The 26202-nt window shown below is 40.3% G+C and overlaps 1 protein-coding gene across 1 annotated transcript in view; it reads right to left on the reverse strand.

Annotated features, from left to right (window-relative positions):
• Positions 1-19479, reverse strand: part of LOC138759295 (myosin-4-like) — a 31749-nt gene extending 12270 nt beyond the window's left edge. The window contains exons 1-26 of the mRNA XM_069929488.1: positions 19264-19479; positions 19032-19175; positions 18782-18938; positions 17766-17793; positions 17556-17670; positions 16539-16631; positions 16325-16388; positions 16123-16221; positions 15928-16031; positions 15699-15837; positions 10210-10328; positions 9953-10102; positions 8637-8807; positions 8159-8462; positions 7981-8048; positions 7534-7621; positions 7215-7332; positions 6960-7083; positions 5431-5567; positions 5064-5319; positions 2235-2477; positions 1818-1994; positions 915-1060; positions 741-831; positions 251-640; positions 30-156 (exon numbers count right to left, since the gene is read on the reverse strand). Coding sequence (XP_069785589.1) covers positions 30-156; positions 251-640; positions 741-831; positions 915-1060; positions 1818-1994; positions 2235-2477; positions 5064-5319; positions 5431-5567; positions 6960-7083; positions 7215-7332; positions 7534-7621; positions 7981-8048; positions 8159-8462; positions 8637-8807; positions 9953-10102; positions 10210-10328; positions 15699-15837; positions 15928-16031; positions 16123-16221; positions 16325-16388; positions 16539-16631; positions 17556-17670; positions 17766-17793; positions 18782-18938; positions 19032-19175; positions 19264-19479 — 3868 coding nt within the window. The remainder of the gene's footprint in view (positions 1-29; positions 157-250; positions 641-740; positions 832-914; positions 1061-1817; positions 1995-2234; positions 2478-5063; positions 5320-5430; positions 5568-6959; positions 7084-7214; positions 7333-7533; positions 7622-7980; positions 8049-8158; positions 8463-8636; positions 8808-9952; positions 10103-10209; positions 10329-15698; positions 15838-15927; positions 16032-16122; positions 16222-16324; positions 16389-16538; positions 16632-17555; positions 17671-17765; positions 17794-18781; positions 18939-19031; positions 19176-19263) is intronic.
• Between the last annotated feature and the right edge of the window lie 6723 nt (positions 19480-26202).

Genomic DNA, 26202 nt, shown 5'->3' on the forward strand with positions numbered 1-26202 from the left:
GGAAATTTTAGTTTAATTCCGGATGTTACCATTTTCAGTCTGCAGTCGAGATTTCTGAGTTGTTAGATCATTAATTATCCTTGCATTCTCATCATTCTTTGCCTTAGTTTCACTAAGTTGGTCCTCTAGGGTACGACAAAGCTTCTCAAAATTAGCCTTGAAGAGAATAATTTAGATAAATTGTGTGTATTAAATTAAAGAACTTGATTATTTGTTAATGCAACCAACATTGAAGTCTGTTAGAATTTACCTTCGATTTAGAAACAGATTCCATATTACTGGTGACATCGTCAATTTCCATCTTCAGCTCACTCTTTTCCTTCTCCAGTTTCTGCTTCACACGTTGCAGGTTGTCGATCTGCTCCCCAAGTTCTGCCACGCTGTCGGCCTGCTTCTTGCGGAGAGCAGCGGCCGTGGCTTCGTACTGGAGGGTCGACTCTTCCAGGTCACGGCGCATTTTTTGGAATTCCACCTCCCGCTTCTTGTTCATTTCGATCTGCACTGCGGTTGCCCCACCAGCTTCTTCCAGCCGCTCGCTGATCTCCTCAAGTTCCCGAGAGAGATCGGCTCTCTGCTTCTCAGTCTTTGCACGAGCGGCACGTTCAGCTTCAATTTCTTCCTCGAGCTCCTCAATGCGAGCCTAAAAAAGCATACTGATATATTTACCAGCTGCATAATTGGATTTTGTATGTGCACAAGTTGCTCAAAACCCTCTAAATTCTTTTTATGATGAAACTTGCCTGAAGTTCTTTAATTTTCTTTTGCAACTGAACACCTAGAACTTGCTCATCCTCAACCTTGCTTAGAAGTTGGCTAATTTCAAATTCCTTTCTGTGGAACAAATTGATTAAATTATTGCCTTCGGAAAAAAGTGACGCAGTTTAACAACTTAAGCAAATAGCAACAATTCTCACTTTTTCAGCTTCTCTTCCATTTGCTGCTTGTCATTTTCTAAATCCATTATTGTTTCTTGCGATAGTTTCAGGTCACCTTCAAGTTTTCTCTTGGATCTTTCAAGATCCATCCGAAGCTTCTTCTCTTGCTCCAAAGAGCCTTCAAGCTGATTTGTTAAGTGAAAGCAAGTTAATACATTCAACAAACATTCAGGATTTATGAAGGGATGTTAGCAGGGGGGCAGTGCTAATTTTTTTTTTTAGGTGCCAGAGCTCACCAAAAATGGCAACAAGGAGGTCTCGTGAGTGTAAGGTAAAACATCATGAGATGGGAATGTGTAAGGAGTTACCCTGTACAGGGCTGTAACAAGATGTGAATGCATCCTTGTACTTACAAGATAAGAGAGACATTGATGGATTGAGAGGCAGGAAGCTAGCAGGGAAAGGATAGCAACAGTTTTAGTCATTGGACAAGTAATGATATGATGATGTTCTAAGCACGTATCCAAGGGTATAAAAAATCACCATTTTGCTGATAATGGCAGAATGCATTCTCCGACTAACATGGTTAGTTGCAAGTGTTACAATCCGGTAATAAAGAACAAAGAACCCTGATTTCGACTCAGTCTGGTGTTTGTCTCACTCATTCATGAACAAAGCAGACCTAACAAGAGACCTGGCCTTGGTAGCCGCCATGTTGTGTTTGGTGTTGTAAAACTGAGAGCGAACTATAGGACGAGAAGAAAGGGCGACCAGTCATGGAAGAAACAGGAACCTTGTATGTCCAGCATAGCACTCAGGGGGTGGGGGAGAGACCGGAGCGATCAGGTACCCTCGCGGCCCCATGAGGTGCCAGAGCAGGACTCTGGTGAGCTCCGGCAGCACCGCACTCCTGGATGTTAGTTTGTTTTAGAAGAAACGTACATCATCAACTTGCTGTTCCAGCTTCGACTTGGCTTTGGTCAAAGTGTTGACTTTGTCTTCCTCTGCTTGCAAATCATCCAGAGTCTGCTGATGGGCCTCTTGTAGAGCTTTCTTTTCCTTTGTCAACTTGATAATATTTTCATCAAGGCTTGTCATTTCCTCTGTAAGGTTCTTAACCTGTTTTCACAAAATGTAGGACAGTTACACCTCCATCAGCCATGGGTATCATTGCATCTGTGATTTTTTAAAAAAATCTTGGAAAGAAGAAGATACATCTCTGAAGTGCTTTTTACCTAATGCTGTAAAAGGTAAATGCTTTCACTTCACCTTCTGAAACATTATCCCACTCTTTCTTCATGATCGTATACTCTCTCCTGGGAATTAAATAATTATTTTAAGATTACACGTGTATTTTACCTTGTTCTCTGTGGCATGTTTCTCCTTTTCAACTTTGGCTAAGGTGAGCTCCAAGTCATCAATATCTTTCTTCAGTTCTGAGCACTCGTCCTCCAGTTTCCTCTTCTTGGCAGTCAGCTCAGCATTAATTTCTTCTTCATCCTCCAGCCTTTCATTTGCTTCTTTCAGTTTAGCCTCAAGCTGAATTTTGTTTTTAATGAGGCCCTCACATCTTTCTTCTGCATCAGCCAGAGTTTCACTTTCCTGACAGTCAAAATATGCAAAGTGGTTAATACCTCTTCTTTATGTGCCTGTCACTCTCTCCTACAATTTAAAGTAGTCCATAGGATTCACGTGTCCAAACTCTTGTTTTTATGCAGATGTAACTTCTCGTTGTGATAAATGTAACAATGGAGATCCTTCATTAATTCATATGTTCTGGACATGTCAGAGTATTAAGAAATATTTGTACAAAGTATTTCAAATTTTTTCTGCTCTTTTTAAAGTTAATTTTAAACCTAATCTCTTAACTGCTTTATTTGGTATTATTGGAGAGAGTGACATAACTTTAACAGCATCTGAGCTAATATGAATTAGCTTTTATTTCTCTTCTGGCTAGGTGGGTGATGTTGCTCAGATGGAGGGATGTTACCCCACCTATGCATGCTCAATGGCTACGGGACATCACTTCTAAATTTAGAGAAGATTAGATGCTCAATTTCTGAATTGAATTTAAATTTTCAAATACTATGTAGGTCCTTTTTAAATGATTTTATAACCTTTGATTTGTTATGAAGGTAGAACCGTTGATTAATGAGGTCATTTATCACTTTGTTAAGAATTCTGTCTCTATTTTTGGCCAAATAGCTTCTTTCTTGGTCGTGGGTTTAGATTTTCCTGTTTTATAATAAAATACTAAAATAGTGCAATATAATCTGATTAAAATGTGGGATACCTTGGATGAAAATGATATGATTTAAGTGTAATGTATCTTTTGGACTTTTAACATATATCCTTACGTATTCTGTATTTTTGTTTGTGCACTGAAAAAGTTAATAAAAATATTGAAAAAGAAAATATAAAAAGTGACTATATTTTTAAAACAAGCATAGGTAGGTACAAAGCCATTCTGAGATATAAATGTAATTGCCGAAAGACTGAGGCAAACGGCAATTGACTTTTCCTTCCTGTTGATGCTGCATGGCATGCTGAGTTTCTCCAGTAATTTTGTGCATTTCATAAGGTGAAATACCTTAATGTGGCAAAAATCTTTTCTTTTAATTTTTAAAAAAACCTTTGGAGTATTTTATTTCGTAAAAGAAAACTGTTCCCTTTCAAGTTTAAAGATCTTGAACAAATACATTTCAAATAAGCCTAATTGTGCCACTAATTTATTTCTTGTACCAATTTATATCATTGTCTGCCTTTTTATTGAAGACCAGTGATTTTCCTTCAGAGGTTGAAGATCCATTTCACCCAGATAGCCAAAATAAAATTACTCTCACTTCACCACCTCTATGGGTTCTATGTGAGATGCATTTGCCACCATCATCATTTCGCCAAAGCTCAATACAGAATTTCTCTTGGTTTGACAAAATCTAAAAATGTCCCCTCAAAGGTTTTATATGAATAACTGGTGTGAGAAGTAGAATTTTTTTTCTTTCAAATATTGTGACAGATTAGGTTATATTTTATATTGTATATGTTTTAAAGGAGATAAATTGTGGCAGGTCACATGCAAACATGCAAACATTTCAAAACAGATCTCATTTAAAATGCCAGAGCTCTGCTCAAGCCAGACAGTCCAGGCTCCGGGTGCCTTTGCAAAAACTTTGAAGAATGCCTATAAGGACTTCACAAGTAGGTGTTAATTGGAAATGCAGTGGAGTAATGGATTATTGTTTTGGAAAGCAACAGATGAATAAACTCAGAAGATTGGGTCCAGTGCCACAGTCTGAGTGCAGTTTTCTGTTCTAAGAGGGTCATGTGGTTTTTTTTGAGTGAGAGAGAGAGAGAGAGAGAGAGCAGCAGCAGCTGGGACGAACATGACAAGCTGGCATGGGTTGTGTAAAAATTCAATTTTGAAGACATAGTGTGAGTTCTTTGTTCAGCCTGGTCAAAGCCTTGTGGTTCATACAAATATTATGTCCGGCTGCATAATATTTCACTTGAAATAAGGGAAACAAAAAGGAACTCTGTGATGAGCAGAAAGAAAGAGGTCATCATTTGGAAAACCCTGATGGGGCACGTATTTTTGGCAAGACACAGAAGTGGCTGATCAGAAGGAATCAGTTTATGTCCAAAGAGCAACAAATCTCTCTCTGAAAACTGGTGAAATTAATAAATGTTAAATTCTGTGCACAGTATAAGAATTGCCTGATACCAATGAATTTGGAGGAGTGAGAAGTGAAATTGGACTGTGAATCAAAGAACCTTTCTGAACCTATACACACATTTCATACATGTGCACCTAGAATTAGAAGGGAATTGTTAATAGTAATAAGTTAGAGTTTGACCCTGTTTTCTTGTTTAAAGATAACTAAAAGCAACTTTTGTTTAAGTAACTATTTGAGGGTGAATTTCTATTGCTGTTGGGTTTTTGGGTCATCTGAGCCTATAACAATATTATCAAGGCAATTGGTGAAAAATAAAGATGAAGATTCATTTGTGTGACATCTAGGGAAAAATATTTAATCTCCTTCTCGACACGTACAAAATTACAATCATAAACAGTACTCATTAAATTCAGGCCAGAACTATTCTGGCATTAGACTGAATTATTTTTTAAAATCAAACTTAATATTGAAAAATTTGAAAATATTTACAATAAATTTATTCAAGTAAACATACCGCCTGTACTTGAAGAGCGAGATCATTCTTTTCCTGGACTAGAGATACCATTTTCTCCTCCAGTTCTTTTCTCCGCGCTTCAGATTTTTCAAGTAACGCTTTAGTTTTCTCAAACTCTTCTTTCATATTCTGCATTTCCTTTTCAGATTCAGCGCTCTTTAGAAGAGGTTTGATCTTGAAGAAGAGTTTCATCCATGGCCAATGCTTGACGTTCATGAACGAACGGATGTTGTACTGAACAGTAAAGATTGACTCCCTGGAAGAAACAGTTACAAAGGCAATGGCACAACCAATGGCAAGCTATGCTGTTCTTTATTAAATGTTTCTTAAAACAAGGCATGTCAACTTGTATGTACATTCACTTTACCTTCTTTCCATCATCCGCTGGAATTCAACTCTCATTAGATAGCCACGGCTAACAGCTTGTATGCGGGTTACAAGTTTGGCTAATTTTTCATCCCTCATCTCTTCGAGTGTGCCCAGGAGACCAGCTTTGAAAAATACCTTTAATGGAACAAATAGCTTCAGGTTGCATCCTGGTCTACTTTTTCCTCACTAAACGATAACAGAAATATATAGTATATTTCTTTATATTTTCTATTCATGAGCTGCATTGGCAAGGTCAGTTAATCCATAGAACAGGCCCTTTGGCCCATCTTCTCTGTGCCAAACTAATAGTCTGCTTATTCCTATTGACCTGCTCCATTGCCCTCCATGTCCTATCTAAACTTTTCTTATATTTCCCATCTCTAACTGAAAGATGCTGATGCACCATTTTCCTGCATCTCTGCAGTTTTTGTGTTGAAGGTAGAGTTTTAGAATTAAGAAACAATGCTGATGAATTAATTGGAATATATTTCCATATCAGTCTAAAGCAGTGGTTCTCAACCTTTTTTTCTCCATTCACATACCACCTTAATTTATTATGAGATGACTTAAGTTGACATGTGAGTGGAGAAAAAAAGGTCGAGAACCACTGGTCAAAACAATGACGGAGGAAAACGTACCACTGTTCCCATGCATCTTCTATCTTTCTCCTTCTTTGTGAAAATAGTTTGAGGGCATTAGGATGTACTGACAGGGAAGTCAGAAGTGTACAGCAGCAAGGTAATGATGGTGGTTAGAAGATGGTGGACATTGTGACAATAAAGTAGCATGTGGTGGGTGTTGCATTAATTCTGGTTTGTGAACAGTGCTCTTCCACACCCTGCACATACCTAAAAGGTGGAAGGAAAGCTTTGGGGTGACAGGAAATGAATCACATGTGACAAGATACTCAGCCTCTCGTCTGCGTTTGTAACTAGTTATATTAGTGGCTGGTCCATTTATGTTCCTAGAGAAATGTTCAGGATGAGGAACCCTTGATTGTAATTCAAGATTGGCTACCAGAGCAAGACTGCCAAGAACAACAAGTTGGGTTCAGATTGAATCAGGGCTCTATTCTCATAAGATATTCTGATTTGGGGCAAAACAAGTGGTAAGTCAGGCAAATCCAGATCAAGACAATTTATTTGCAATCACCGCATGTAAATAAAATGTTTGACATTGATAATTGGATCAGATTCATTGAAATTTAGGAAAAAGGTAAGGATACAGGCTTAGCTGGTGTTTGGAATAACACATTAAGGCTGGGGTTTTAGTTTCATACCCCATTGAACCCCATTGGTAATGTCATTGAATATCATGGAAAAAGGTTTGTTTCACATTGGAGATTGTCATTTCTCGTCACTTGTGCACTGGATTGGCAAGCCTGTATGTTGCTGAGGACAATGTCATTGTGAGTTCCTTCCTTTCCTGAGCAATTGAAAATGGAATTGAACATTATACAAATATCATGAAACACTTCCCACTTATTAATTTATTATAGAAGGAAGATCATTATAAATAGAATCTTACCTTGGTATGACCAAACTTGTATTGTGTGCGATCAATATCAATCGAATTCAAGAGTTTTTCAGATGCCTTCTTGCTGTCAATAAACTGGCCTTCAGGAATGGCACTTACATTCAGAATTCTATATCTGTTCATTTTAATGTCAAACATTGTAAAAAAAAAATCAAACTTTAAGCTTATTTTCTTTTGTATAGTTATATTGATTTAAAATAAGCAATGCTGGATAATTCTGTATTTCATCTAAGCAAAGCTCCTCACCTTTGCTTAAAGTCACCATAGAGAATTCTGCTTGGAAATCCCTTTCGGCAAATTCTAATTCCTTCCAGCACACCATTGCATCTGAGCTGATGCATGACCAGGTGATTATCCATGACACCTAGGATATGTTACATTGATTAAGAATGACTTTATTCTAAAGAATATGAGACATTCTATACTTGAGTTGCATATTTATCCAAATTAAATTCATTTGATATTTATTAGTAAACTCAATAAAGAGATCACAGAAAGATGAGAAATGCTCAATTTAGTGACGATATATTATTCTCGAATTATTAATATGTACTATTTCAATTACCTGGCGTCTTTGTCTCATTGGGAATTAAGCATCGGACAAAATGTGGATGGGTGGACCTTAAGTTAGTCATCAGTTTGTTCAGATTTTCCTGTAGATGACAATACAATTTTAAGATTTTCTATAGTTTTTGTGATGGTGTTGCCTTCTTAGAAAGTAGTGAATATTCCGATCAGTGCTTCAATAGTTTAACAATTAGGTTAACAAATAACCACCCTTGAATTTTTGTCAAAAACAAACTACTGGTGAAACTCAGTGGGTCAAGTAGCATCTGTGCAGGGAAAGGGTCATTATTTTGGGTCAAGAACATGATGCAGGCATTAACTACCATAGATACTGTTTGATCCATTGCATTTCTGCAGCAAATTCCAGCATTCACCAGCTGTTGTATCCCATTGAATTTATGCCCCTTAACAAAAACACAGGAGCTTCTTATATAAAACGGCATACCCTGAAAAGAGCTGACACCGTTTGGAAAGAAGAACCCTTCTTTTTCCCTCCTTTCTTGCCAGTCTCAGCTGCAAGTAACACATTCAGAAATAAGTGATTGAAAAACAATGGTAAATAATAGTGATCTGTCAGGATATTCTTCACATTAATAAAATGGTTGTGAACTGATCAAACATACCTTCCAAAGAATGGGTATGGTAGAGTGTTTGCAGCAGTTTTAGTGAAGCTTTCTGGTACAGTGTAATAACTGTTTCATTGAGTGGGTCCTTGTTCTTATCCAACCATCCATTGACGTTATAATCCACAGTACCAGCGTAGTGAATCAAAGCAAAGTGAGCTTCAGCCTTTCCTTTCGCAGGCTTGGGTTTCTGGAAATTACTTGTCTTTCCAAGATGCTGATCATACAGTTTATTCTTGAAGGTAGTGTCTGAGGCTTTGGGGAACATACACTCCTCTTCCAGGATTGAGAAGATCCCCATGGGCTGTGAATTAAAATAGCAAGTTTAGGATGATTGAGTTTGTAATTAAAAATTGAAACTTACCAAGATTTATGATGAGAAATGTTGACAGTTCCACACAGATCTTCCAGCATTTCCCAGAAAAAAAAATCAGGACCACATTGTGCCCATTACTGGCATTAAATCCACCTTCCTCACCTTCTCTATGAGTTCAATGCAAGCAGCCAGATCCATCCCAAAGTCAATGAACTCCCATTCAATTCCTTCCTTTTTGTACTCCTCTTGTTCCAGAACAAACATGTGGTGGTTGAAGAACTGCTGTAATTTCTCATTGGTGAAGTTAATACATAATTGTTCCAAGCTGTTAAACTGAATATACACAGAAAAATAAAATCATATCGAATAACTGTTGTTCAGATATTATACTAATTCATAAAGAAAGAAAACAATATTATTGCGAACAAATACACTTGTATAAGAAATTGGCAACATAACGTAGACGGAATTACATTTGAACTCGGTGTACAGAATTATATCTGAACTCAATTCCTTAGTCTCTTATCTCATTTTGAGTGTGATTTGTTTTCATATTAAAAATAACATCTCCAATAACACCCCACCAATGTTTTTCATTAAGTATTTCTACGTCCACTTTAGAATAAAATGCCAATGTAGATTTGGCAACATGTAAATGAAATGTGTTTTAAATAGTAAATTCCTTGATTTTCTAATAGCTCTAAAGAACATTAAACCTATAAATTTGAATATACCTGTAGTTATTGAGGAAAATTGAAAACAAGGTGGAAAGTTTGCACAAGGTCAACGAGCACCAATGACTCGTCTTGACTAAGATCATTCCTGGAAAATGGTGGGGGGTGGGGGGGGGAGTCCCTTAATGTTCCTTAAATAGTCCAATGGATTGTTTGCGTTTTTGGAATTTCGCCATCTCCATTGAAGTGTCAAACTGGATTATGTGTTGAACTCCAAGGAAGAGAACCTAGAATATGCCACTTCAGAGGCAAAATTGTGGACACTGCACTGCAGTCAATATGATTTACAGGTATGCCCCACTTTACGAAAGTAGAGTGTCCCTATGAAACCTTTCATAAGCCCAAATGGCGTAAAGTGAAGACTCATTCACTAATATTTTTGTAAAAGCGCAAACCCATTCGGATAGTGAACACAGGTTTCTTCGTAAAAGCAAATTTGCATAAAGCGAGTGTTCATAAAGCGGAGCATACCTGTATTCACTAGTTGCATGGCTCACCCTTGGTGGAGAAACTGATATGCCCTTGGCCACAGAAGAATATAATTACTGTGCAGTATATTCACATGAGATTTTTTTAAATCATAGATCCACAATCATTTCCATTGAAAAGATCTTGTATAAAATTAGAGCAGATGCATTAAAGTAAACTGAAAATTGTGCTAGTCCTGGCTTCCCATCACAAAAGATCATTGTTATCATATAAATAAAAAAGGTGAGAAATTCCAATAATTGTTTGATCTCTTACATCAAAAATTTCAAAGCCCGCAATATCCAGTACACCAATAAAAAACTGCCTTGATTGTTTTGTGTCCAGTTGCTGATTGATACGTAGCACCATCCACAAGAACATTTTCTCATAGACTGATTTTGCAAGGGCGCCGACAGCATTGTTCACCTATTAAGGTAAAGTATACATTAGCGGACAGTATGTGCCAGCAGATTTATTTAAATGTTAACATTGTCAAAGGAATCTGATTGTGGAATCAATAGTGAATAAATTACCTGCTGCACTGTCTGGCCTTTAGTCACATATTCATTTCCAACTTTTACACGTGGGAAACACAAAGATTTGAGTAACTCGGCAGAGTTGAGACCCATCAGGTAAGCAGCCTTGTCAGCAACTAAATAGACAAAAAATGTTTCCGTCATCATCTTGCAATGTTACAACTCAAAAAGAATTATCAGTGGCTTACAGGCAAGATTGTGGAAGCAGCTAAAGGGTGCCACGACAAAAAAAAAATGCAGCTGCTCGAAATGTCACATTAAAACAGAAGAATGTAGGAAATTCTCACGTCAGGCGTTATCTGTGGAGATAGAAGAAGTTAATGACAAATCCCAAAATATTAGTGCAGCCTTGAATACACAATACTTTTGGAGAAACTCAGCAGATACTGGAGTGTCCAGAGGAGCAAAGACAGGGCTGGAGAAAAGGAGACATTGGGATAGGAAAAGGGAGAGACAGTGGGTGGGGGGGGGGGGGGTGATATAATGGAAACAGGAGAAGTCAATGTTAACACCAGCTGATTGGAAGGTGCCCAGACAGAATATGAGGTTTTGTTCTTCCAATTTGCAGGTGGTCTCAGTTTGAGCACACATGGAGCCATGGACAGACATGTCAGCATGGGAATGGGGTGGGGAATTGAATTGAGTGGGAGATATTGCAGTGGGCAGAGCAAAGGTGCTCAACAAATCAATCTCCCAGTATGCCTCCAGTCTCTCTGATGTAGAGGAGACCACAAGGGGAGGACCAGATGCAGTGGAGGGTACGTGTTGATTCACAAGTGTATTGTTGCTTCACTTAGAAAGACTGTTGGTAAAAAAAAGTAAGGGAGAAAATTGTGGATGCTCTGACTACAATGTATTCTCAGGAGTTATGGCAGATAATTGGAGAAATGGTAATGGAAATGTTGTCAGAATCCATTCCAAAAGACAATATAAATCTTCATATATTATGGCAAAAATGAATTAGGACCAGTGTGGATTCATTAAGGGAAAGTGGGGTTGATGAGGTGTAAAGAAGGTTGATAAGGGTGATGCTTTCATATATGACAAAGCCCCTACATGGTAGAACAATCAAAATAAAAAGAAAATCCCATATGACGCAAGACAGAGTAGCAAATTAAATACTCAGCAGGTAGGGTCATGAAATACTCAGCAGGTAGGGTGGGGTGGTTAGTGGTGTAGTTAGTACAATACTCTTATAGAGCCAGTGATTGGGAACGGTGTTTGAATCCTGCACTGTCTGTAAGGAGTGTGCACCTTCTCCCTGTTCCTGCATGGGTTTACCCCCAGGGTGGTCTGGTTTTCTCCAACCATAACAGAGGCTGCAGGTCAATTGGGAATAATTGTGCGGCACAGGTTCATAGGCTGAAAGGGCGTGTTACTGTGCTAAATATCTAAATTTAATAATTTTCAAAAATTAGATCTGACAGTGTGGATGCATAGTGAAACAGGATTAGTGTTTCATGTCTAAGACCCCCTTCCCCTTTGGCAGATTAGAAATGACAAATGTTTCTCCACCCACAGATGCTTTCTGACCTGTTGAGTGTTTCTAACACTTCCTAATTTTCGTTCAGATTTCCAAAAACAAGGTTATCTTATAGAAAAGAAAGATATGGATCAAATAGCGACCATCAGAAAATAGACAGAGAATCAGAGGGTCCGAATTTCTTAAATCTTCCAAACATGATAGTATTCCATGAATAGGCCCCACATCTTTTCAAATTGAAACTTTCTATCCATAATGTTTCATCTAATTTTCTCCAAGCTTAATTATGACATTACATCTTGTAACCACTATGTACGAGTAGGTGAAGTGTCATCTTTCCACTTCATGAAAATTGCTCGTCTGGCTATCAACATGATAAAAGCTAAAGCTTTCTATTGAGATGCATACAGAAGTATATCCAGTTCACAAGAAAAAAAACAAACAAGGCAATTAAAGAGCATGGTTCTACTTTGACCTTAAAAATACTTGTTAAAGTTTGAACAATGTTTCCCCAAAATCATCCTAAATTGGGACACTCTCAAAACATATGGACCAAGGAAACTTCGAAAATTTTGCTCTTCTCACATAATGAATCAGCTTCTGCATAAAAGCGAGATAATTTAAGTTTAAACATATGTATTCGATGGACCACCTTAAATTGTAATAAGCAAAGCCTTGCACAAAAAGAAGAATCATTCATCAAGCTAAGAGAGGAGTACCAATCTTCATCTGAGAATGTTATATTCAGATCACGTTCCCAATCATTCTTGATCCCAGCCACATAATACTAATCCACCGTGAACAACTTAAATTTAAAAAAAATCAAGAATATTTGAATTTGCGATTCAAGGAAAATCACGTCATTTTGGACTAAACAAAATGTTTAATGTAACTATCTAGATTAGAGGGAGGGGGTAGACTAGATTTAGTTTGGTTTTTTCCTTTTTTTTCTCTTTTTATTCCTTTTTCTAGAAAACTGTTTGTATACGGGTTGTCTTAGATCATATCATCAACTGAGACATAAAGTACTCAGCATCTTTACCAAAAGATTGTATAATGCAATTCACTTGGTCTCTATCCAGAATTATTTTAAAGAAATAATGTTAAACAAATATGTATATGTATTTTGAATTATATTTATATTAATTTGTGATATGTATATGATATGACATGCTGACTTCTTCAGCTGAGCTGACAGTCTTCAGCTGATCCCAGAGGGTTTCAGGGGACGAGTCCGTGAGGTGGATTGCATCCTCGAGCTTTGCTTTGTTTGCCTGGAAGTTTCCTCTCACTTCGCCTGACTGCAAGTTTCCAACATTGAACCCCTTTCTGGGGGGCTTTACTGTTCCTGGACTTTGGCTTGAAGTGAAGGTTGAGCTTGCAGCGAACAAGCTGGTGGTCAGTGTTGCATTCCGCGCTGGGCATGACCCTGATGTGGAGCACATCTCGTTTGTCTCTTTCTCGCACCAGGACGTAGTCCAGGAGGTGCCAGTGTTTGGATCGGGGATGCATCCAGGTAGTCTTCAGGCTGTCCCTCTGCTGAAAAAGGGTGTTTGTAATGACAAGCCACTGTTCTGCACAGAGCTCCAACAGGAGGCGCCTGTTGTCGTTGCACTCGCCGACACAATGCTTGCCCAGGATTACAAGGACTGGTTCGACGAAAACAACCAGGAAATCCAGGAGCTGCTGGCAAAGAAGTGAGCTGCCCACCAGGCTCACCTTGCAAAGCAGTCCTGGCCAGAGAAGAAACGAGCCTTCCGTCACGCATGCAGCCATCTTCAGCGCAAACTCCGGGAGATCCAAAATGAGTGGTGGACTAGCCTCGCCAAACGAACCCAGCTCAGTGTGGACATTGGCGATTTCAGGGGTTTTTATGAGGCTCTAAAGGCTGTGTACGGCCCCTCACCCCAAGTCTAAAGCCCACTGCGCAGCTCAGACGGCAAAGTCCTCCTCAGCGACAAGATCTCCATCCTCAACCGATGGTCAGAAAACTTCCAATCTCTTTTCAGTGCCAACCACTCAGTCCAAGAATCCGCCCTGCTCCAGCTCCCTCAACAGCCCTTAAGGCTAGAGCTGTATGAGGTCCTCACCCGGGGCAGAGACATATAAGGCAATTGAACAACTGAAAAGTGGCAAAGCAGCAGGTATGGATGGAATCCACCCCCCCAGAGGTCTGGAAGGCTGGCGGCAAAACTCTGCATGCCAAACTGCATGAATTTTTCAAGCTCTGCTGGGACCAAGGAAAGCTGCCTCAGGACCTTCGTGATGCCATCATCATCACCCTGTACAAAAACAAAGGCGAGAAATCAGACTGCTCAAACTACAGGCAAAATCTTCGCGAGGATTCTCCTAAATAGAATAATACCTAGTGTCGCCGAAAATGTTCTCCCAGAATCACAGTGCGGCTTTCGCGCAAACAGAGGAACTACTGACATGGTCTTTGCCCTCAGACAGCTCCACAAAAAGTGCAGAGAACAAAACAAAGGACTCGACATCACCTTTGTTGACCTCACCAAAGCCTTCGACACCATGAGTAGGAAAGGGCTTTGGCAAATACTAGAGCACCTTGGATGCCCCCCAAAGTTCGCCAACATGGTTATCCAACTGCACGAAAACCAACAAGGTCGGGACAGATACAGCAATGAGCTCTCTGAACCCTTCTCCATTAACAATGGCGTGAAGTAAGGCTGCATTCTCGCACCAACCCTCTTTTCAATCTTCTTCAGCATGATGCTGAAACAAGCCATGGAAGACCTCAACAATGAAGATGCTGTTTACATCCGGTACCGCACGGATGGCAGTCTCTTCAATCTGAGGCGCCTGCAAGCTCACACCAAGACACAAGAGCAACTTGTCCGTGAACTACTCTTTGCAGACGATGCCGCTTTAGTTGCCCGTTCAGAGCCAGCTCTTCAGCGCTTGACGTCCTGTTTTGCGGAAACTGCCAAAATGTTTGGCCTGGAAGTCAGCCTGAAGAAAACTGAGGTCCTCCTTCAGCCACCTCCCCACCATGACTACCAGCCCCCCACATCTCTATCGGGCACACTGAACTCAAAACGGTCAACCAGTTTACCTAACTCGGCTGCACCATATCATCAGATGCAAGGATCGACAACGAGATAGACAACAGACTCGCCAAGGCAAAGAGCGCCTTTGGAAGACTATGCAAAAGAGTCTGGAGAAACAACCAACTGAAAAACCTCACAAAGATTAGCGTATACAGAGCCGTTGTCATACCCACGCTCCTGTTCGGCTCCGAATCATGGGTCCTCTACCGGCAGCACCTACGGCTCCTAGAACGCTTCCACCAGCGTTGTCTCCGCTCCATCCACAACATTCATTGGAGCGACTTCATCACCAACATCGAAGTACTCGAGATGGCAGAGGCCGACAGCATCGAATCCACGCTGCTGAAGATCCAACTGCGCTGGGTAGGTCATATCTCCAGAATGGAGGACCATCGCCTTCCCAAGATTGTGTTATTTGGCGAGCTCTCCACTGGCCACCGAGACAGAGGTGCACCAAAGAAGAGGTACAAGGACTGCTTAAAGAAATCTCTTGGTGCCTGCCACATTGACCACATTGGCCAGTGGGCTGATATCGCCTCAAACCCTGCATCTTGGCACCTCACAGTTTGGCGGGCAGCAACCTCCTTTGAAGAAGACCGCAGAGCCCACCTCACTGACAAAAGACAAAGGAGGAAAAACCCAACACCCAAGCCCAACCCACCAATTTTCCCTTGCAACCGCTGCAACCATGTCTGCCTGTCCCGCATCGGACTTGTCAGCCACAAACAAGCCTGCAGCTGACGTGGACATTACCCCTCCATAAATCTTTGTCCGCGAAGCCAAGCCAAAGAGAGAAGAGAGAGACATGCTATTTTTTATATTAGAAGACTTTGTATGTAGGATTTATATGTTAAACTCAATAAAAATATTTTAAAAGGAAAAGATTTCCATAACTGCAGCTTCTTTTATATAATTTTCATTTTAATTGAAATTACCTTCTGTGCCATCAGGCTCAGCTTGTTCCTCTCGCTGCTTCTGTTTGAACTTTAGGTTACCATAGTGCATGACTGCACCGGTGAGTTTATAGATGCCCACTTTCTCTTCAGCCGTGAACCCCAAGATATCGATGGCTTCCTGGGGATCAAAAGGAACCACCAATAACTTTAGAGCTGTGCTGACAAATGGTGGAACACTAAATTCTCAGAGATAAGTGATGTAACTTACATCAGTAGCTATCAGTTCCTCACCATCATCGATACTGGCCACAGAAATTTCACCTTGGCTAACAAAATGAAAGTCGTAGGGGTTGTTGGTAATGAGCAACATCTCTGAAATCAAATAATATATTTAGATTGCATGCTCTTCAAATTGTAACGTGGATTTGAATTTTTTTTTTACATGAATGCTATGATTTCATACCAATTATTTCTGGCTTTTTGTTGCACATAACCTGATAGAATATGTGATAACTTCTCTCTGCTTTCAGCTGGAATGTCACCCTGGACTTCTCCAACAGATCTATATTGGATGTATAGCAGTTCATCAAGAATATTGCTCTCTCCAATAAATTAATTAGTGTTACAAATATTAGATTGTACTTCCAAACTATTAGAACACTTACACGTTTCAATATCAGCGGAGGCCAGTTTTCCTGTGGTTCCAAAATGAATCCTAATGAATTTACCCTTAAAATTAGAATGTTGAAATAAATATTAGCTGAAATTCCTGAATGATGCCTTTGCAATCAAGTATTATTTATTTTTTGGTTGTTTTTGTAATTTATGCAGATAATATGTCAATTATTTTTTTTAATGTTCGCAGAACTGCACACTTACAAAGCGAGATGAGTTGTCATTTCTCACTGTCTTGGCATTACCAAAAGCTTCCAGCAGAGGGTTAGCCTGGATGATTTGATCCTCCAGTGTTCCCTAGAAGTATAATTGCAAGTATTAACAATGAGATAGCAATTTTATTGAATGAAACAACATATCAATAACACCTCCTCCCCCCAACTCTCAGTAGTTTTCAAACTGCCCCCGAACTCACATTCCAACTTAAGCAATCCCTATGCCATAAATGCTCTGTGATTAATAAGGGATTGCTAAAGATGTGTGTGAGGTATGAAAGAAAAGGTTTGAAAACCGTTGTTTTAATCGTGCCTAATTGACTAATTATGTGGACGGTTTCATAACTCCAAAGAAAATGGACCAATGACAACTTTTCTCAAGCAAAATATTTCAATAACAATTGGGTCTAGAGCAGTAGTTCTCAATCTTTTTTCCCCACTCACATCCCACCTTAAGCAATGCCTTCCTAGTGACAGAGCACTGATGGCATTAGGGATTCCATAAGGTGGAATATGAGTTGGGTGGCATTTTGAAAACTAATGCTTTAGAACAAAAGTGATCATTCTTGAAGCATTAGACAGCATCAAAATAACTTGAAATACTTTTTGAAGCAGAAAAACGCAGGAACTGCCGATGGTGGAATTTTGAATTAAGAATAAGAAGCAGGGGGTACTCAGTGCACCAGGGCAGAGGCTGTATCAATTCATCCATTCTCGATTTTCTCATACCACACTCACACACACACACACACACACACACACACACACACACACACACAAAAACGATACTGATTAGTGGGAAGCTTCTTTGAAAAAAACTTGAGATAAGTAATTATAATACTTCATTGAGATACGGAGCACAAGAGGCTCTATGCTGGTCACCAATATTGTATAGCGCAAACACCCTTATTGTTGGCTATAATGATAAAGTTCCGAGCTGGGTTGCCCATGAAACGCCATACCAACGGTTTTATCCACGCCTCCACAAAAGAGCATGTTGGCTTACCTTCAGCGAACTGACACTCTGCTCCTTTTTCTTCGTGTCACTACTGGCTGCAATTGATGCAAAGTATTGAATGACACGTTTGGTGTTCACAGTTTTCCCGGCACCGGATTCTCCGCTGGAGGCACAAAGAAGTGTGGAGTTTGTTTAATAAATTAAAATTAATTAATAATTAAAACATATGCCTGAAAAATGAAAAAAAAAAACTCTTACGTGATGAGAATGGACTGGTTTTCACGGTCTGTGAACAGAAAACCCAAATGTTAATGATCATGCAAAATGTAACAGGGGTAAATCATGAAAATCTGTAGATAACGAGGTTGAAGTAAAAAACGCAAAATGCTGGAGAAACTCAGCTGGTCAAAGAGGATCTTAACTCAGGTTGGCCACCCTGATACCGATGACACTGCAGTTGTTGGAAGAATCACAAACATCAATAAGGAAATGTACAGGAAGGAGATAGATCAGCTTGTTGAATGGTGTAAGGACAATAACCTTGTCAAAATCAAGAAGATGATTGTGGACTTCAGAAGAGAGTCAGGGGAACATGGCCCAGTCCTCATCGAGGGCTCAGTAGTGGAGAGGGTCAAGAACTTAAAATTCCTGGCTGTCGACATCTCCAAGAAACTATCCTGGAGCCTCCGCGTTGTTGAAATCACAAAGAAGGCTCACCACTGGCTATACTTTGTGAGGTGTCTGAGGAGATTCAGTGTGTCACCGAAGACTCTTGTAAACTTCTATATGTTAGAAGGTTGCATTACAGCCTAGTAAGGAGGCGCCAACTCTCAGGACAAGAATAAACTCCAAAGGGTTGTTAATGCTGCCTGTGACATCACAGGCACCAGCCTTCACTCCATCGAGCGGTGTCTTAAAAAGGCACTTCAATCCCCAAAGACCCCCACCACCCAGGCCAAGAGCTCTTCACTCTGCTACCATCTGGAAAAAGGTAAATGAACCTAAAAACGGTGCTCAATGACACAAGGACAGCTTCTTCCCCGCTCCCATCAGATTCCTGAACAATCAATGAACCAAAGACACTGCCTTACTTTTCGTGCCCTATTGTTTTTATTGTTTATAGTAATGTTGTAAGATGGTTATATTTGCACGATGATTCTGCCACTAAACACTAAATATCGTGACTTGATCATTTCAATAAATTCTGATTCTGAGTTTTAAAGCCTGATGGTAATGAATGCATTGATAAAATCTTAGCAAAGTGAGTGTATTACCTGTGGCCATGAACTGATAAGCATTGTCAGAGATGGAGAAGATGTGGGGAGGTGCTTCCTGACGCTTCTTGCCCCGGTAGCCAGTCACGACCTCAGCATTGTACACAGGTAACCACTTATAGGGGTTTACTGTGACACAGAACAATCCAGAGTATGTCTAAAAGCAGAGAAGGCAACATCTGTAGAAGTATGCAAAGAGGAAGGTTTCTGATCATTCTCTCTTTTTTTTGGCAAAATAATATTCACTTACATAGATCATCCAGGCTGCATAACGCTCTTTGAGGTTAAACAGCACTGCCGGCTCACTGAGATGGGTCATCATTGCCATATCCTCAATTTTATCAAATTTTGGAGGATTCATTGGGAAGACTTGGTCCTCTTTAAGAGTCACCGTCTGCAAGATAATAAAAATATTAGTTTAATTCTTTGAAATAGAATTATAATCCCATCCCCACTGAGTCCAAAGTATTGCCTGCTTTAACCACGCCACGTGCCTGTTTCTCTTGGGTTTCAACAACCACTTTACCACCTTCTTTGCTCTTAATAGTGCCTTTTGTAAATTCCCTCTTTGGGTCGACACAGAAGCATGCAGTTTTAGCTTCAAAGGGTCGATTTTGGGCTTCAAGTCTTTCTTTCTCGGGCTTTCGCAGGAAAATTGCAGCCTCCCCGAAGACAGCCATTTCAGCGTCCCCACTCATGGTTGCGCCTCACTGTAGAAACCAAACGGTAAGAATATTAAGAGTGTATAATGTAAATTGTTTGCTTATCAAATTTCCACCTTATGATTTATGGGGGGATTTCTTCCGTATTTGTCCTTCTTGTGTTTTTCTCTGTCAATACCATGTTCAGTCATATTTAATCTATGCCCAGTGTCAACCTGTGTATTAACACAGGCCTGGTGGGATTTTTGTCATTTCTTGACCCATTCAAGGCCATTCTGAGACAGCTGCAGTTCGGAGCCATGCTCCAGGTGAAAATGACATAGGTGGAGTCAGTTTGCCAACCCGTCTGTCAATTCCAATAACCCTTAAAAGGATGGAACCCCCAAAAGGAAAGCTGAGTTACCGATTCAAGTCCCATATCTTCCGCCCGCTCTATGCAGGGTCTGCACCTGAAACATTTACTCGTTTTCTCCTTTGACGATGCTGCCGGCCATTGCAGTGATTTTAGAATTGTCTGTTTTTATTTCAGACTTGCGTCATCTGCAGATCTTTCAAAAGTTAAAGCCAATTACTTGAGGTACACTGGAACCCACTTTAGAGCCTTGAAGATGGGTTACTGTGAGGGGGGGGTTGCTGAATCTAGGTTTGGATTTGAGATGTTTTAAACCAATGAGTGAAGGCAAAACATTTTGCCTTCTGAAGAATGTTTCCCTGGTGTTATTGATCTAGTATGATTCGAGGTGTCCACATCCTGGACTTCCTCATCGGATGACCACAGTCAGTACGAATTGGAAGCAATGTCTCCTCCTCATTGACTGTCAGCACATGTGCACCTCAAGGCTGAGGGCTCTTCTCATTTAGACAGCCATGACCTTTGGGTTAGGCACAATTCCAATGCTAGCTACAAACCAGTAAGAACAGTACATTCTTACAATGCTCACAGTCGACAAAGTAGCGCTTGGCGACCATCGTGGCAACAGGCACATTTTCAGCTGTTTTTTTTTTAATATCCAAACGATCCAAGAAAATCTCTGTAGTCTTCAGAAACTTTAGAGTTGTCAGTTGCATGCTCCGAAATCTATTTGAATAATTCTGTCAAGATTTTTTTTAAATAGCGAAACCCTTCGGAGTATCTATTTTATGTAAATCGGGCCAGATTGTAGCAATCTTCTATTAGGTGCAAAAATTGGAGATTTTACATTAAAAAAAAATGCTTTACTTGATATAAAATGTTTGTTTAGTTTTATGGTTAAAATATACGATTAAAAAAATTAAAGATCGGTACAATAGTTACCTTGTTCTGGACAAGAAACTGGAAGGTGTCGAATCTTATCAAGCTGCCAGAAGCTGGAATCAAATACAATGCGGTAAATTTCATTATTATCGATCAGAGCTGACGAAATTAATCCTTTTGAGCTCTGAAGTCTTTCGAGGTGTGATGTGATTCCCCACGTCTTGCCCTTCGACCGCAGATCTCGTCCCCACCCACCATAACATCCCAATGTTAACGACTTACTGACAGCTCCAGAGTCATGGTCCCTTTTTTTAAGAATGACTGTCCCGGACTAAGGATAAGAGTTATCCACTTCCCATTAGGGGTGGCTGCGTTAAAGTTGGGGATTATTGACCCTTGTTAAGTTTGTTCCCTGCATGGAAAGCAAGACGTCTCGAGAAAGAGATGGACCCGGTGAATTTTGATTGCCTACTAAATTTGGGAGGGGGGATGTAAAGTCTTGCCCTTTTCATTTAGAAGTAGGGCGATCAGGGGGTCTCCTACACACAATGGTCGCATTAGCAAGTCTAGGGTTTACATGACTTAACTCCTTTCAATCTATCACAAGTAGAGCGAGAACCTACCTTGCCGTCCACTCACTGAAGGATGCCCCTGAAGCACCCACTACCCTTGCTTTTAAAAAGAATGTTGTCCGCTGAACAGCTGACCTCACCATTTATGGAAATACAATTGGACCGATTTATTGACCTGAAGGGATTGTCAACTATCATTTTCACAGGGATGGGTTATAATTAGTAGAAATGCGTGTAAGGGATGACCCAGCCAAAGAATTCCCCAGCCATAAAGGATCAACGCCCGCGTCTATTCCCTTCCCACAGAGGCAAGATGCTTGCGTTAACTCAACCTGTTAATGAGATCTGAAAGGTTTCATTCCAAATTAAACCTGCCATTTGTTAATGTTGAAATGAAGTTTAGTTGCATGCATGGTTAGTCATGGCTAGAAAATTATGCTTGGAATTGAAAATCTGCAGCCTAAATTCAAGCGTGTCCACTGTCCAAGTCATCTTTGGACCTACCTATTGCAGCGATTCGATTTAGAAAACACAGCACACCTTTTAATGTTGTAACCTTTTATCTTTGGAAATCGATAGACAAGTGTTGTTCCAGGGCGCTTGTTCTTCCCCCCCCCCCCACACACATTCTGAGTTGCTCCTAGAAATTGCTTATTGCGTTAAAACATTGACAAAAACTTTTCAGTGTGGATTCTGCCAGAGTTTTCAGTTCAAAGAATCCACCCCCCCCCCCCCCAACTTCGCTTCAACAACTTGCGGGGGAGTGGGTAAGACCTCAAGGACGTGGGTCGTGGAACTCAGCGGGAATTCCCACCTTGAAATGGTTTAGAGCCACGTCAATGTCTGTGAGAAGCCTGCGAGCGAAGATATTTCGGAGGCAAAATCTGCAATGGTGGGGTGGGGTGGGGTGGGTTCATGGACAACCTGCTTAAGATGTCGCCTTGAGATAATAGAACAGTAAAGCCTGCAGGCGCGTTGTCTATAGGGCAATGCACAAAAGACCTGGAGAACCTCATCAGGTCGCACAGCCTCTATGACAATGGTTCTCAACCTATTTCCCCCCCACTCACATAGGACTTTAAGTAATTCCTTAGACTGCCTAAAGAAATCTCTTGGTGCCTGCCACATTGACCACTGCCAGTGGGCTGATATCGCCTCAAACTGTGCATCTTGGCGCCTCACAGTTCGGCGGGCAGCCCACCTCACTGACAAAAGACAAAGGAGGAAAAACCCAACACCCAACCCCAACCCACCAATTTTCCCTTGCAGCCACTGCAACCGTGTCTGCCTGTCCCGCATCGGTCTTGTCAGCCACCAACGAGCCTGCAGCTGACGTGGACATTACCCCTCCATAAATCTTCGTCCGCGAAGCCAAGCCAAAGAAAAGAAAGAAAGAACTGACCACAGAGCGCCTATGCCACAGGATGTGAGCGGGGTTCAAAAAAAAAAGGTTGAGAGCCCCGGCTACGTGGCTTGCTGAGTTTCCCCAGCACGTCAGTGAACCGCCTTTAAGATAGGGTGTGGAGGCAACTTTCGATATTTGCCCCTCGGCGACCTTCCGATGCAACTTGAAAGGCAGATAGGACATGTATGTCAGACAACAATTGATTCATTCTTGCCCATTGATCTGCCTGCCTTTATTCCTGCAGCGATAGTGTTGCAGTCGGCTTTGCCATTGGCTGTGATCACACACACGAACAAGTCTTGAAGAGGTCCAGCTCTTAGGCTATTTGGATTGATGGCGTGAGCTGCTTTCATTGAATGCAGTAGGAATTATTGCTAGATGTGAGTCTTTTTTAATACATTTTAAATACAAATAAATGTTAAGAGGGAAAAAAAAGAACATTACAGATTGGAGATTAAATGAGTTTGGGGAGTATCTCCAAATTGTATGATTCTAACCAAAATGTTTAGTGATTTATAGCTCCTAAAATACAATTCTCTTCAATAATGGCAAATAATAAACACAATTCAGGAAGGGGCATCTGCTGATACCTTTTGTACCTTATTTAAGAAACAATTAACTTAAGCAAGGAACTTTGCTCCTACATCTTGCGTTTGGAAACAACCAAGGTGAAATTAAATCTCCGCCAAAGCAGATCTCATATTTCTTAAGCTGTGGGGACAGCCAGATCAAAGTCCTTGTCAATGTGAGTGAACAACTGGTACATGAAGGGATTCGGAATGTAAATCCAGGTGCTTGTTTAAAGCTCAGTCTTGCTTTGGCGTCCCCACACTTTATGCATAAAACCTAAGTGAAATTAAATTTCTTTCTCTGATTGGTTTCAGGCAGTGTCCGACTGACTGCTCAGAGACAACTTTTCCGTTTGCAGAAATAAATGAAAAAGCAGTGATGTTAACTTCTTCCCTGATCAATGATTCGTCTGTGCATTGGCAAATAGACAATTTACCCCAGACTCCCAAGAAAATACATTTTCAGGCTGGCATATTATCATCTCCATAGTAACCCCATGATGCCTATTTCACAGAGGACAAGGTAATCTTCAGATCAAAGCAAAAATCCACCCCACCCCCCCAACAGCAGGAACCTGTCAGTGAGAAAAATGTCATATTCTCAATTAACCCAAATCACTGGATCATTTTTCTCACTTCTCAAATATGGAGAATATCCTGTATAGTTTCCAGTTGCTGCCAAATTTCAACAATTTCCCCTACAATGCTATCAAATTCAAAACACTATTTCCCTGCCTCAATAAATGGGCAGCCTGTTCTGCTATCAACAAACATTTGAAGAGCATTGAAATAAAAACAAAATGTGATAGAGAATACTTTTGAGGTGATAGATGGACAATAGGAATGGTGAGATTGCTCTGAGTACTAGCACAGGCTGGCTTGATGGGTTGAATGATCTCTGATAACTTTGTTGTTGCAGTACCTGGATTCCTGCCTTGGCAGATTGCAGTCAGTGTTGTTCAATATTGCATTGAATAATTTCAGATCACTCTCCTTTCCTGTACTGATGCAAAGTCATCCACCTGTTACTTTAAGGCAGATTATCCCTTTTGTTTCAGATTTTCAGTAACTCCACTGATCTGCAGCCCCTAATTCCAATATGTAACTTTTTTTTTGCTTTTTTTCCCCCCGAGATCCATTCATGAGATGGGTCTGATTGCATTGTGTCTGGAGAGTTTTGTTCTGTACACTATCACAATTAATACACATTTAAACTCTCATATTCTCTGTTCTGATAAAGGATGATTGACATGAATTATTAATTCTGTTTCTCTCCTTCTCACATGCTGCTTGACTGACTGAATATTTCCAATACTTAACTTTTATATGTCAGATTTTTTATATCTGCATATTTGCTTTGATTTTCAAAATGTAGATGGGCTGCAACAATCACCAAAATATTAACTCTCTCTACTCACTGAGCACTACATTTACAATTTGGTCTTCTAGTAGCTGCCCTATTATACCATTTTTGCTGCATACATTAAAATTGATGTTAAAATTGTTCTTTACAACATTAAACACATCTTTGACTTGGCTTCGCGGACGAAGATTTATGGAGGGGTAATGTCAACGTCAGCTGCCTTCTTTACTGTCTACCAAATGGAAAATTAACTAACCATGCCAACTATATACTTATCCAAATGGTTAATATTAGATGACGAACAGCAGTGGACCCATCCCTGTTTTATTTACTGCACTAGGACTCCAAATTGAAAAAAAAATCCATTATTATTGGCTGATTCCTAAATTTGTGTCTCAGTTTGCTCCATCATGATGGATTACATGTGATCTAATCTTTCAGACAATCCTGCCATGTGTGAACTTGCCATACTGTGTATGTCAATTATCTTTATATTATTCCTTACACAATGTGAGCCAATACTCGTTCATCCCATTGGTGATCTGTAACTCTTTTCCCAATAATTATTATCTACTTCTTTACCATCCAATTTATTACTCCTCGTAATAATAAAAATAGAAAGTGCTGTAAACACAAATGGACCACTTTACACAGATTTCAGATTTATTGTCAGAGAACATACATGCTATCACATACAACCCTGAGATTCTCTGCAGATGAGGCAGAATTATTGATAGTGCAAAAAAATATACACAGTGTAAACATGTAAACAAATAAAGAACTGTAAACAGGTAATAAATGTAAACAAACTGACTGTGCAATACAGAGAGAATACAAGAAATCAATAAAGTGCACAAGTAAAGGGTCCTTAAATGAGTCTCTGATTGAGTTTGTTGTTGAGGAGTCTGATGGTGGAGGGGGAGCAGCTCTTCCTGAACCAGGTGGTGTGAGTCTTGTGGCACCTAGACCTCTTTTCTGATGGCAGCAGCAAGAACAGAGCATGTGCTGGGTGGTGTGGATTCTTGATGATTGCTGCTGCTTTCCGACGGCAGCTTTCCATGTAGGTGTTCTTGATAGTGGGGAGGGTTTTGCCTGTGATGTCCTGGATGTGTCCACTACTTTTTGGAGGGCTTTATGCTCAGGGCAATTGGTATCCGCATACCAGACTGCGATGCAGCTATTTTCCACCACACATCTGTAGAAACTTGCCCATGTTTCTGGTGTCAAACCAAACCTCTGTAAACTCCCGAGGCAGTAGAGACACTGCCGTGCTTTATTCATTATGCCATTAATTTTTTGGATCCAGGAAAAATACTCTGAGATGGTGACACCCAAGAACTTACATTTTCTCATCTTTTCCACCGCTGATCCACTAAAGACCACTGGATTGTTTACCTCTTGTTTTCCCTCCCTGAAGTCAACAATCAGTTCCTTAGTTTTGGAGACATTGAGTACAAGGTTATTGTTGGTGCACCGTTCAGCCAAGTTTTCAATCGCCCTCCTACATGCTGACTCATCATCTTTCTTTATACAATCCTCTACCATGGTATTACCGAGCCACACAGTTGTAGGTGTAAAGTGAGTAGAGCAGAGGGCTAAGAATGCAGCCCTGTGGT

The sequence above is a fragment of the Narcine bancroftii genome, chromosome 3 (assembly GCF_036971445.1).
Source record: "Narcine bancroftii isolate sNarBan1 chromosome 3, sNarBan1.hap1, whole genome shotgun sequence".
Classification (NCBI taxonomy): Eukaryota; Metazoa; Chordata; class Chondrichthyes; order Torpediniformes; family Narcinidae; genus Narcine; species Narcine bancroftii.